The sequence below is a fragment of the Manis javanica genome, chromosome 10 (genome assembly GCF_040802235.1).
Source record: "Manis javanica isolate MJ-LG chromosome 10, MJ_LKY, whole genome shotgun sequence".
Taxonomy (NCBI): domain Eukaryota; kingdom Metazoa; phylum Chordata; class Mammalia; order Pholidota; family Manidae; genus Manis; species Manis javanica.
In genome coordinates, this window is record NC_133165.1 from 113,709,424 (window position 1) to 113,722,482 (window position 13,059).

Here is a 13,059-nt window from a genome sequence, read left to right on the forward strand (position 1 = left end):
GCTTGTCCGCACTTGGTCAGTCTTGATCACAGGCTGATGAGCCCCTGCTGTCCCCTCCATGCCCTGGCTCAGTTGACAACACTTGTTCTACCTCACAGAAATGTCCAGCCCTACTCTGGAGATCTGAACACAGGTTCAGTGAGCTCAGAAGCAAGAGGACAGGGCATCTCCTGCTGAATGCCCATGCCACAGCTGCAGTGCCCACAGCAGAGCCTTGCCTCCCACCATAGCCTCTGACTGCCCCAGAGTGGGCTCTTGTCAGTGCTTGGCAGAGGCTCAGTTTCCCCCTTTCTCCTTCTTTCCGTGGTCTGGCCTTTGTGCCCGCTCTCTCCAGCCAGGAATGTGCTGCCCCTCGGCTGTGCAAAGCTGATCAGTGGAGTGGACAGGGAGCCCTGGAGTTCAAGGTCACTGCCTACTTAGAGTGGGGGTGCATAGAGCGAAGATTCTGGAAGGGCTTCCTGGGGTGACATTGGCGAGCAGGCAGGCTTGGACACATGGAGATACCCAGAGTGGGAAGTGAAGGGTGGCCTACATAGGGGGAACAGTGTGTGCAAAGGTACAGAGATGGGAAAGGGTAGGCTAGTCAGCTTGACCCCAGGTTGACAGGGCCTCAAGTGCCAGGTAAAAGGTTTGGGCTGGATCCTAAGGCAGTAGGAGCCATGGAGGGTCCTGAGCAGAGGAAGGGCCTAGAAGGGGTAAGAGGGGAGCTGGGAGCCAGCTAGGGGCTATGGGTGCTGCTCAGAAGAGGAACAATGGCTGTGGTCCAGGCTCAGGTGGGGTCCATGGGGTTGGACAGGAGCAAGGCAAAAGGAATGGGATGCTCCCAGGCACAGCGGGATGGGGCATCCACATTTGCATGTAGACCTCAATGGGAGCCCCTTGGGCAGCACCTGGCACCCCCAAACTGCAGGGTCTCATCTGTGTAAAGGGTGTGGATTTCATGAGGACAGGGGCCTTGTGCGTTTGTTCAAAGCCCCTCCCTTCAGTCCAGGAGGGCAGCAGGTATTTGGAGACAGAAGCCTCTGCTTCCCAGAGTACCCCTGTGGGCCTGGAGCCCAAGGGCAGTAGGGGCGAGGCTGGAGGGAAGCCACATTGCCTCCTCCCCATGGCAGTTCCGGGGGAGGGGGGCTTGCCGCTCTGCCAGGCCACAGGCATCTCCTTACAGGAAAAGGGTGAGGGCTGGCAGCTCTTTGGGCCGCGCGACCAGAATGAGTCCAGAGGCAGGGCAGCCGCAGTGCCTGGGGCCATGGTACTTTGAGAGGCTCAGGAAAATGTCTTAATTTCTTTTAAAGTCAGAAAGAAAACAGAAATGGACTCCAGCCTGGGTTATACTTGTCTTTACACCAAAGCAGTCAAAGAAGGAAGCAGCTGAGGAGGGCGAAGGCGGCTCCAGGCTGCTCTGCCTGGGGGGAAGGAGCTGCGCTTCATGCTGGCCCCCAGAGGACCAGTTTGGGCAACTGTGGCTCTTGCAGGCAGAGGTCCCCACCCGGCCAAGTCAGTCCAAGGTGGCAGGGACAGGCCCTGGGATGCAGTAATAAAAGTGCACATGCCCATGCACAGGAGGAGGTGCCTCAGGCCTGGGGCCGGACGTGCCAGGCCTGTTGGGGAGACCCTGGCAAACTGAGGCCCCCTCTGGGCTGTGGCGATCGAAGCCTCCACTCAACGAGTATCATCTGTGGGGTGCCCTGCCTGCATTGTGTGGCATTCCGATTAGTGCCACGATGTTGTGCCCATTTTACAGATAAGGAAATGGAAGCCGAGAGGACCAGCCACAAAGCAGCGGAGCCAGGAATACCAGTACTGCGCTGGCTCCGTGCCCTGGGGCAACAGCTAAAGGAACCAGGGTGCTGCCCCGGGGATGGGGGCCAGGGCTCCTGTGCAGGGGGGTGTGCAGGGCTTCACCAACGGGCCATGTGGTTCGGCTCTCTGAGAGCAGTCTCTGTCGCCCCATTTCACAGACAGGAACAGTGAGGCTCAAGAGCAGACAGTACCCGCCGGCGACAGCGGGATGGGATGCGGCCGGCTGCGCACCGCCGGGTCTGCCCCGCGTGGGCGGTCGCCGTGGGAAGCGGGACGGTCCGGGCACTCGCTGGTGGCCTTCTCGCCAGGATGCTCCGGGCCTCCGCCCGCCGGGACTCCAGGCCGAGAGGGGCGGGCCGGGCCGGGCGGGGCCTCGCGACGGGGCGGGGCGGGGCGGGGACCTCGGCGCCTCCTCCCGCCGTGCAGTGACCTTCCGGGAGCGCGTCCTCGTCGCTGGTGAGCGGGGAGTGGGAGCCGACGGGGCTGCGGGGTGGGCGCTCCCCGCAAGGGCGACGCCCAGCAGCGCCGCAGGCGCGGGGACCGAGGGTAAACTGAGGCAGGAGGTAGCACGCCGGAGCCGGGAGAGGGGGGCCCCCAGGCGGGTCGGCGGGTGTCTCCGGCCCTTGGCTCCGCTGTCGGCTGTCCTGCGAAGTGGAGTTCCTGCCGATGGGAGACGGGAAAGGAAGTTCTGCCTCCCTGCCCAGAGCGGGAAGCAGGGCCACTGGGAGGGCCAAACACCCCCTCTCCTGCCCATTTCGCGGAGGAGCAAGCCAGGGCGCGGAGGGACGAGGCTGGCTGAGCCAGGTGCCTTGAGGACCACAAAACGCCCTGGACGCTGCGAGTGCCTCATCCAGGTGACACGCCCCATTTCTAAGGGATGCAACCCAGGCCGGATCCAAGAGGTTGTTTTCCCCCAAGTCTGTTCGGCCCTCGCTGGCCTTAGAAACGGGTCCCTAGATTCCCAGTCCAGCTCTCAGGGGCGCTGTAGTCTGGACAGGGGCTTGGTGTGGACAGAGCGTCACCTGAGACCTGCTTGTCCCTGTGCTGCTGCAAAGGAGCTCCGCGTTCAGGTGGGCGGGGTTGAGGGACTTCCAGCTGGGAACACACTGCTGAGTGCTGGGTGCGCCTTGTTGATGGCTGGGGCCTGGGCTGGGCTGGGAGACTCCGGCTGGCCTTCCAGGGAATGGTAGTACATGGTCCCAGACATGTGCTCGAGGATGGATGGAAGTAGGGGCAGGGCCTAAGCCTCTAGGAACAAGTGACAGGCTCTTCCAAGAGGGTCAAGGGCAAGGAGGGGGTGTCAGAGGAGGCTGTGTATAAGAAGCACACGCCTAGTGTGCCTGGCAAACAGCAGGCCCTGGGCCAAAATGCCTCACTGCCAGGATGTGGGCTGAGGGCCCCGGTGTCTGTGGGGCGGTGTGGGGACTGCCCGCAGGGCAGCAGGAACCAGGCATCTTTTCCTGGGGGCAACAGCACTTTTGAAATGGGGGAAACTGAGGCTCATCCAAGAATCCCTGTCTGGGGTCACAGCTACGGCAGCGGAATGAGGGTGGGAACTGGTGTGGTCTGTTTCCAGAGCCTTGTTTCTTCCGCCATGCCCTGGAGGCCGCCTTCTCTGCCTGTTATGTGTGTGCGCGTGTGCGTGTGTGTACACACTTGTGTCTGGCCCTGACTGAATGGTATCTGTCTGGATTTGCTGGAAGCCGTTGACAGCGAGTCACTTGGGTCGGGTGAGGGGCTGGGCTCCCAGGGGAGGGAGCCACTTTTTACTCTATATACTTTTGCTTTTTCATTATTTTATTTTTGAATCTATTTCTTTTATTTGTATTTCCTTTTGTTTATGTTTGATTGTGCAAGCTATGCCTGACTATGCTGTGTTTAGAAAAGGAGTCATTCTCCACCAAGCAAATTCCCCTCTGTCACCCCTTGCCCCACCCCATCCCAGACTTGCTGGGTTACCAGCAAGGCGTGGATCCTTCCAGACCTGCTGTCTGTTACACTGTACTTTCATAATGAGAAAGATGTCACAGAGGTTACAGTGAGATGGGCTGTGAGTCATTGGATAGAAGGAGCCTTAGGACTCATGCCTGGGACAGCAGTGGCTGGAAGGAGTGATGGGCCTGGAGGGCTGGGCACAGCTGGGGGGAAGGGGGAAGGACGCCACTCTTCTGTCCCTGGGCATGGGTTTCTGTCACCTTCTATAGGGAGGCTGCAGAGAACAGGAGGGTCCCCAGAGACCCCCTGGCTCAGTCCCTCCTCACTTCACAAATGGGGACACAGGGGCCTGGGCCAGCAGTGGGTTTGGGGGCTTCTGGCCAGGAGTGAAGCCTCTCAAGGATGGGAGATCTTGGGTCCTACCCTGGGGGGCAGGAAGGGTTCAGATCTTGTGCTGCCTGTGGGCCAGGGAGGGGCCTGATGCCCCTTGGAGCCTGGCACTGTTGGCCCTCGGGCTGGAGAGAGTGGGTCTATTGGCCCTGAGAGAATCTTCTGACCCCCGGGAGAGGGTGGGTTGGCTGATGTGGGGTGGGAGACTCCCCCCTAACCCCCCGCACTGCAGGTGCTGGGATGAGGAGGGAGGCTGAGAGGGGAGGTGACACTGCTGACCAGGCGAGTGGCCTTGCGGCCCAGAGTCGAGGCCAACAGACTCCCAGCTCCGGGTGGGGATGTTGTGGGCCCCAGAGTCACACAGACCTGGAAAGTTCTGTGACTCGCTGTGCCTTGGCCTCCTCAGCTGGACAGTGGGAATCATCATGAGTCCACCATGGAGGCCACGAGGGCCGTGTGGCTCAGGGCCCTGAGCAGAGAAGCCACTGGTCCCTCCGCCGTGGCTGGGCGCAGAGCTGACGCAGTAACGACCCCCAGGGTGAGCACAGTCTGTCGTGTGCCACCCCTGCCTCGCTCCCCACAGGCCTGGAGTCTCCTGCCCCCAGGTCCTGAGCCCTCTGCTGTGCCCTGTCTGGGCCTCCCTTTCAGAGAGGCACAGCTTGGTGAGTGGCGCCACTTGAGGGCAGGGCCTTCTGTGAAGCATTTTCACCTCCTGAGCTTCTGGCTGACCTTTCTCAGCTTTGGGTCTGCACCATGGTGCCGTATCACCCCCTACCCACTGAGGAAGTGGGGTGAGTGGCCCCCACACTGACACCCACAACCCCTCACTCATCTGGTGCTCACCCGAGCGCCCCCCTCCTCCCACATCCCTGTGAAGAAGGCAGGATGGGTTATGCCTACCTAAAGTGAGGGAAACTGAGGCCCAAGAGGTGCTTTGGTCTGGGATCACTGAGCAAATTGGAGGCAAGCCAAGGTCTGGGCTCTTAGTCACCTTCTGATGGGGATAAAATAAAGGGTAGGTGGGCGGCTCTGCCCCTCTGTGCCCTGAGTCCCTCCCCAGCCTCCTGGGGGCCCCACTCCAGTGCGGATCTCTCTCAGGTCCTCCTGGGCCAGCTGCCCAGCCCAGCCCAGCCCAGCCCTGTGTGACTCAGCCTGGTTGGTTCCCCGGTCGGATGATTCAAGAGCCGGGCAGTCCCCCAGAGGCCTCCGGAAGCTCCCTGGCCGGGCTCTGTCTACGTGGGGCATCTGGCCCCCCTGGTTTCCGACCTTTAGGCTGGACAGACCCTGTGACCCCTAGGCCCAGTGGAGCAATAAGCACAGCCAGCCTCCAGAAGCACAGCCTTGGGTGGGGGCAGGAGCATGGGACTCAGACCCCGCTCTGTCCCTGGGGCCTCAGGGACACCACCACAGCCCTGTGGGCCTTGATTTGTTCTGTACAGTGGGGCACTTGGATGGTGGGCTCTAGGGCCCAGTCGACTGGCACTGGGCATCCCATATGGGGATTTCCTGAGCACTGGCTGGGTGCTATGGCAGAGTGACATGAGCTCCCTGCCCACAAAACCCTGGGGAGAAGGGTGGACACAGGCTGCATGGGTAAACCTTGAAAACATGATGTTCCGTGAAAGAAGCCAGACACAAAAGGCCACATATGAAACATCCAGAAAAGGTAAATCTGTGGAGCCAGAAAGCAGGTCTGGTTACCAGGGTCTGGGGGAGGGGGAAATGAGGGGAGACTGCTAATGGGGAGATGAGAATGTTTTAGAACTTGGTGGTGGGTGCACAACATTGGGATGCCACTGAATTGTGCACCCAAAATGGCTAACTTTACACGATGTGAATTTCTCTTCAATTAAAAAAAAAATAGAAAAAACCCTGGACAGGTGCCCCCGAGGGTCTTAGAGCAGAAGCGATGTGGTGGAAGTAGACGCTCCGAAGGGCCTTGACGGCAGGTGGAGCCGGGTCTGGGGCCCGGGGGTCAGGGACTAATGTGGCGATGAAACTGAGCTTGTAAGTAGGGGACAGTGCAAGTTAATGTCCAAACCTGGACCTACTGAGGGGTTGGTTCCAGACCATCGTGATAAAGCAAGGATAGCTATAAAGCGAGTCAGATGAATTTTTTGGTTTCCCAGTGCATAAAAAAGTTATGTTTCCCCCACACTGTAGTCTGTTATGTGTACAGTAGCATTGTGTCTAAAAAACCCGATGTGCCTTCTTTTAGTTAGAAAATATGTTATTGCTAAAAATGCCAACCGTCATGTGGGCTTTCAGTGAGTGAGTTGTGATCATGTACTGCCGATGGCCATAATATCATAATAATGAAAAAGGTGGAGAATTACCAATATGTGACAGAGACACGCAGTGACAAAATACTGTTGGAAAAATGGAGCCCATAGACTGGCTGCATTTGTAAAAAAAATTGTAAAAAATGCAGTATCTGCAGAGAACATTAAAGTGAGGCCCACCTGAACTGTTTTAAATGCATTCCACCGGTTTTCCCAGGAATACATTTGGTTCGCCCCAGGACCCCTCCAGGATCCTGCACTGCCATCTTATTTCTCTGTGGTCTCCTGCCCTTGGTGACACCCCCACCTCTCCCACGTCTTTCCAGGAGGACGGTCTCCTGGGTCAGGGCAGGAGTTTGGATGGAAATGTGTCCTCTGGAGCCCTGGGCTGGCAGGGGCTGCCGGTGTGAACCCAGGGGCAGGTAGCGGAGGCCAGGCTGGGCGCCTCGGGTTTCTGATGGGAATAAGACGTCCCTAATGTGTCATGACCTTGACACTTGTGCAGAGGGCTGGAGTCAGTTATTTGGTAGGATGTTTGCGATTTGGCTGGGGTTTTGCATTTTGGGCAGGAATACCACAGCAAGGGTGTCTACCCCGTAAACCGTATCAGGAATTCATGACACCCATGTGTCTTATACTGGGGGCCCATGTGTCTTAACATTGAGCACCTGTAAAAGGGACACATCTGAGAGTGAGAGGGGCCATTAGTTTGGGATAAAATGGGCTTAAACTGGGACCTTTCTGGGAAAAGGCACATGTGGTCACCTTGAGGATGCCTGAGGTCTGGCCCAGCTCCGTGCCATGCCTTCTAGCCTCTTCCCTTTGGCTCTGGGCCTCAGTTTCCCTGTCTATATGTGAGGTTCAGTATGGTATGAAGGCCTCCCACCTGCCTGGCCTGTGTCACACTCCAGGGGAAACCTCATAGATGAGAAAGTGGGCTGAGATGGCCTGGCCTTGCTGGAGGTGACGCAGTGGTGAGCCCAGCTGAGTGGCCAGGTCCCAGCACTCTGGGCCCAGGGCTCGGCACCCAGCAGCACAGGGCCGGTGTTCTCCTGGCCCCAGGGGAGGCGGCCCTCCCTGCTGTGCTGAGATCAGACCCTTTCCCTGGCACCCTGAAACGCCCTCAAAGCCAGAGGGCAGGGCAAGGGGGAGCGGGAGGGAGAAACACAGGAATGTTCCCTGCCCGGCCCTGTGTCACATGCCAGCCCCTGGTGACGCTCACCCTTCCAGGTCCTGTGCATTGACCTGGGGAGGTGGGTAGCTGTCCCCATTCAGCAGGTGAGGCCTAGGGAGGCGGGAGGCATAGTTACTAAACGGTGGAGCTGGAATCTGCTGGATGCCCAACACTGAGCATTCCGTTCAAAATTATGCCAATTAGAGATGTTTTGGAAAACTATAAAGATGTAATGAACATAGCATCATAAATCCCGCTGCCCAGGGCCAGCCTTAGAATTCTGAGTGCCCGCTTGTGCAGGCCCCAGGCGAGCACCTCCTGCCCTCGGTGCCCCTGCTTGTGGTGGGCAGCCGGCTAAGAGGATGTAGCTGCCTCCCAAGGTGAGGGCTGCAGGCTGACACCCAGGTTCTGGCCCTGCCAGGCACACGGCCATTCCCCAGGAAATGTTAGCCTTATGATGACGATGGCTGGTAACATCTTCATGAATTCATTACGGTTTTTTAAATGCGTATCTATGTTATATCTATTTTTTGTTAAAATTGTGATCATTCTATAGTCAATTTTATTTTCTGCTTTCTTCATTAATGTTATGTCAAGAACAGTTTTCACATTGTTAGAGTTCTCTCTCTAAAGCTACTTTTGGGGGTTGACCAGTCTTTGATGGTCCCCAGTTGGTGGACACTGAGGTTACACCTGCATTTCATGGGGCTTCGTGGAGCTCCTGGCTGGCAGCTGCCCCTTCTCCCCTTCTCCTTGGCTCCGAAGCCTGGTGGCTCCCCGTGGCTCCCAACTGAGCATGGCCTCCTTCCTGTGTCTCCCCGACACCTGCCTCCCCCGTCCAGCCCACGGCCCATGCTTGCCTGCCTGGTCATTCTTGTCACCCCAGCTGCTTCCCTTCCAGTGTCCCTGGGGAGCAAGTGCTCGATGTCCTCCCTGATCCTGGGTCAGGGGTCTGAGGTCTGTGCCCCTCTCGGGGCTTCTCCCACTCTGTCCCCCAGGGGCCCCCAGCCCCACCCTAGCAGACCATACTGTGTTTGCTGAACTGACCCGGTTGTGTGGCTACTTATGCCACTGGACACCCCCAGCTTCCCCAAGTAGGATCAGGATGTACCAGTGGGAGCTCGGCCTCTTACTTTATGTTGGGGAAGCTGAGGGCCAGTCGGGGGTACTGACTGGCTTATAGGGCCCTGCAGCAGGTCCAGGCAGAGCTAGCCCCAGGTGCTGAGCCTGGAGCCCCCCCGGCTGTCTCTGGGCTCTCAGCCCCAATGAGCAGCTCGGCTTGCTGGGGCCTCACTTCCTGCTGGGCACCTAGCAGGCCCTCAGTGCAGGTGGCAGGGCTGCTGGGCAAGCGGCCGTGCAAAGAGCAGAATGGAGAGACCTGGTGACTGGGTTCCCAGTCCTGGGGCTGGCAGCGTCTAGGCCTGAGACAGGGCCCTTCCTTGCCCTGAGCTCTGCCAGCCTCTCAGGACTGCCAGGGGGACCTCACCAGCCTTGAACTCTTGCTAACTTCTGTTCCTTCTTACCCACTACCTCAGTGGCCCTGGTGTCAGAGTGGGAGCAGCTTTTCTAGCTGGACAGAGCCTGGCCCAGGAGTGCTGTGTGGCCCCAGGCAGGCTGCTTTCCCTCTCGGGCACACAGGGAGGGAGGAGAAGGTGATTTCAAGGTCGGCTTATGGGGTGGTTGTGAAACACTTGTGCAGAGATATACCCCGCACTGGGCTGGGTCCAGGTAGGCAACATTGATATCTCATCCTATTGAGGGAGAAACTGAGGCAGGCCCAGAGAGCTAAAGTGATTTGTCTGAGGTTACAGAGGGTCAGCTGGGAGCCAGAATTTGAGCCAACCTCTGATACCAATTGTTGAATGAATGAATGAGAAATATTAGAACATAAAGCACAGGGTGTGGACTGACACAGCCCTCAAAGAGCCCCTGGCTGGCACTTGGCCTGGGAGAAGGGGCTGGGAAGCCTTCCTGGTGGAGGGCACCCAAACTGGCCTTGGATGAGGTGGCAGAGAAACTTGCCTGGAGAGGCAAGAGAGAGAGAGCAAGAGGGTGAGAGGGCACAAGACCCTGGCAGCCGGGCCAGGAGCTGACTGGGGGCAGGGCCACCCGAGAGGCTCCTTCCAGGCAGGGCAGCCTCCTGGGTCGGGGCAGGAGTTTGGATGGAAAGGTGTTCACTGGAGTCCTCGGCTGTGGGGGCTGCTTGTGTGAACCCAGAGGCACGTAGCAGAGGCCAGGCCAGGTGCCTCGGGTTTCTGATGGCACTAAGACAGTCCCCAAAACCTGGGCATCACCTGGGACCCCCCCCTGCCAGACCCTCCCCACCTTAAACCTCCCTGATTGTTTAATCCATCCTTTGATGTATAAGTGAGTGACAGGGGGCTGGTAACAGGCCCGCCCAGGGCTTGTGGTGATGCTGAAGGTGATAGGCCCAGCCCCCTAGCCTGCACATAGTAGGTCCTTGGGAAATGCTTCCGGAGGCCTTACTGCAGCTATGTCTTCTCTTTCAGGGCTTTCCAGAACAGCAGCCTCAACAGCAATGGCCCCGCCTTGGGTGTCCGCCGTGGGCTTCACGCTGTTGCCCAGCGTAGGGGCCTACCTGGGCTCCCACCATACCCGTGGCGAGGGCCTGCGCTGGTATGACAGCCTGCAGAAGCCCTCATGGCACCCGCCCCGCTGGGCGCTGGGCCCCATCTGGGGCACGCTCTATTCAACGATGGGGTAGGTGGGCACAGGCGCTGATCTCGCAGCCATGCAGTCCACCCGCGGAGCAGGCTGGGCAGGGCCATCCTCTCCCTTCAGGGCTTGAGAGCATAGCTTCTCTTCTCCTCCAGGGGTTTAACTGCCCAGGTTCCCCCAGGGCTGCGACAGCGGTTCCCGGCCTCATTTGCCAAGAGCAGGGTGGAGAAAACCTTGGGCCTGTTGGTTGCACAACCGAGCCTTTTGCTCCAGCGCCTCCTGGAAGGGGCGGGCCCGGTGGCTCAACCTGACGCGGCCAAGCTGGGTGTTTTCACAACTCCAGGGCGAGGCTGGCTCAGTGTGTAGAGCTCAGACCTGGGCAGCGAGGACGTTTCCAAGATGGGTAACAGCAGCAGCGACAGCAACAGCAGCGGCTGCCTTTCAAGGGCGCCCGCTCACAGCCAGGCTTTGTCTCAGTTAATTGGACACCCCCCACCGCCACCGCTCCCTCCCCTTCAAAGGACACGGGGCCAGTGGGCAGGGACCCTGCAGAAACCCAGTGACCCCAGGGATTGCCTTGGAGGAAAGGAAGTGCTGGATGGGGGAGGGCGCCCCCTGATGGCTCCAGAGGGAACCATGTCCAGGGAGCCAGGGCAGCTTCCGGCCTCCTGGAATATTCCTTGCCTCCTAGGTCTATGCCAGCCCAGTGCAAGGTGGGGCTGCAGATGCCAGCCACCCGGGGGGCAGGTAGCAGAGGCCAGGTCGAGTGTCCTGGGGTTCTTCTGGGAATAAGAGAGCCCCCTCAAACCTAATTGTCACCTGGGTCCCAGCCCTGGAGCCCCAGGCCCTGCCAGTCAGGCTTTCTCTGATGTGCTTTCTCCCCGCCCAGCCCAGCCCGGCCTCCACTGTTTCGGCCTCAGCTTGCTCCAACCTCCAGGCCCCCCACTTCCTCTTGGTCCTCCCTCAAGGTCCTGATAAGACACAAACGTGGCCCAGCCTCTCTGTCGTGGGACCCCGTGTAGGCCCCCTGCGGCCCCGATAAGGTCACACTCCTCATGGAATAAGGAACTTGGGCTCTGGACTCAAGCCCTTACTACTTACTGGTTGCCCGTCAAGAGATTTCAGTCTCCTCACCTATAAAAGGGGGTGATCATACCGTGCACCCCATCGCATTACAGTGGGGATGAGACGAGTTGGTGCCCGGGAAGGGCCAGAGCAGTGCCTGTGCGGGTAAGTGCGGGGGGGCGTCAGCCGTTCCCGGCGGCCTCACCGCCGCGCCGGTGACCCGGGACCAGTCCCCATCCGCCTCTCTAGGCCGGCCTCTCCTGGCCCCCCCGGACCACCCGCAGTCACACAGGCTGCCTCGGCCTCACGCCTGCCTCTGAGCAGGTCCTGGTTCCTCCCCTGGAGAACTTCTACTCTTCCCCTAAAGCCCAGCCTGAATGTTCTGTCCTCCGTGCGGTGCTCCTGGCTAGGTTAGGGGCCTCTTCTTCACGCACACGCCTCATGTCGAGCCCCGTTCACAGCACTGACGATACCAGCGGAAAATATTTATTGAGTGTCCCACGTGCCAGGCACTGCCCTAGCGCTGGCAGTGTGTTCAGAGATGCCCGCGGCAGCCCTGTGAGGGATGCTCTGCGCCTTCCCTGAGGTCACGCAGCGGTCGGTGGCAGGCTGCGCCTGGCCATCACCACCCCCCAGTGGTGAGCGTGGCTCTGTGCCCTGCATGGAGGCTTCTGGCCCCTTCCCCGTTAGCGGCTGACGGTGGCCTCTGTTTCAGGTATGGCTCCTACATGGTCTGGAAAGAGCTGGGAGGCTTCACAGAGGAGGCTGTGGTTCCCCTGGGCCTCTATGCTGGGCAGCTGGCCCTGAACTGGGCGTGGCCTCCCATCTTCTTTGGTGCCCGACAGATGGGTTGGGTAAGTGTGGCCTTGGCCTGTCTCCCTGTCCCTGGAGATGGCCCTTGGGGGACATGGGGCATCACGTCCCTCATGGGGTCAGGGTCTAAAGGTGGGGGCAGGGGTGGCACCTGGCTCGTGGTCAGCGTCTCTTCACAAGCTCTGGGGGCCAGTGCCCTCCTGTGGAGCCCCCCACAGCTGCTTTCCCTCCAGTGAGGGGAGCGTGGCAGGGCTGACAGACGCTGGATGCAGTTGCAGCTCTATGTGCACCCCATACATGGCAAGGGCAGGCAGGGCGGCTGTCCCCATATTACAGTTGGGGAAAATGAGACAGAGAACGGTGGAGAGCTTGGCTGAGTCCCCTAGGGGTGGACTGGAGTGTTCCCTTGAGTGTACCCAGTGCCTGGGCAGCAGGGACACCCTCCCACCCTGTGAGTCCATTGAGTCTCAGGCCTTCTCCCGTGTCTCCATAGGCCCTGGTGGACATCCTGCTGGTGGGCGGGATGGCGACAGCCACAGCTGTGGCCTGGCACCCGGTGAGCCCAGCAGCTGCCCGCCTGCTCTACCCGTACCTGGCTTGGCTGGCCTTCGGGTCTGCACTCAACTACTGCCTATGGCGGGACAACCGTGGCCGGCGTGGAGGCGGGCGGCTCGCAGAGTAAGGGCACCCTGCCCTGTGAGGACCTCAGCTGCCGCCCGGCGCTGTCAGTAGCCCTCTCGCTTTTACAGGCCTTGGGTCTGTCTGGGTCTGTCTGGGTCTCTGCCCAGGGGGTCACCACCACCTGCAGAGGGCTCTGGGCTGCTGGCCCACCCTAGGAACAGTCCTGAGCTTTCTGCCCTTCACGAAGCTTGCTCTCAGAATGTGGAATTTTATAAGCCAAATAAAATTTTTAACTTCCTA

At 59.5% G+C, this 13,059-nt stretch overlaps 1 protein-coding gene across 3 annotated transcripts; it reads left to right on the forward strand.

Moving 5' to 3' along the window:
• The first annotated feature begins 2,186 nt into the window (after positions 1–2,186).
• Positions 2,187–13,059, forward strand: TSPO (translocator protein). 3 transcript variants are annotated; one of them, XM_037006819.2, is made up of 4 exons: positions 2,187–2,256; positions 10,092–10,302; positions 12,041–12,179; positions 12,632–13,059. In XM_037006819.2, the coding sequence occupies exons 2-4, from the start codon at positions 10,121–10,123 to the stop codon at positions 12,818–12,820; spliced, it is 510 nt and encodes a 169-aa protein (XP_036862714.1). In that variant the 5' UTR covers positions 2,187–2,256; positions 10,092–10,120; the 3' UTR covers positions 12,821–13,059. The 3 variants fall into 3 exon arrangements, with proteins under 3 accessions (XP_036862714.1, XP_017506219.1, XP_017506220.1); XM_017650730.3 differs by lacking the exon at positions 2,187–2,256 and adding an exon at positions 2,382–2,654; XM_017650731.3 differs by lacking the exon at positions 2,187–2,256 and adding an exon at positions 2,755–2,870.

What these genes read in the sequence shown, in the direction of transcription:
- TSPO (XM_037006819.2), top strand. Translation starts at nt 10,121, where the DNA reads ATGGCCCCGCCTTGGGTGTCCGCCGTGGGCTTCACGCTGTTGCCCAGC. An exon ending in ACGCTCTATTCAACGATGGG is followed by an intron (nt 10,303 to 12,040) that starts GTAGGTGGGCAC and finishes CCTCTGTTTCAG; the next exon opens with GTATGGCTCCTACATGGTCT. An exon ending in GTGCCCGACAGATGGGTTGG is followed by an intron (nt 12,180 to 12,631) that starts GTAAGTGTGGCC and finishes GTGTCTCCATAG; the next exon opens with GCCCTGGTGGACATCCTGCT.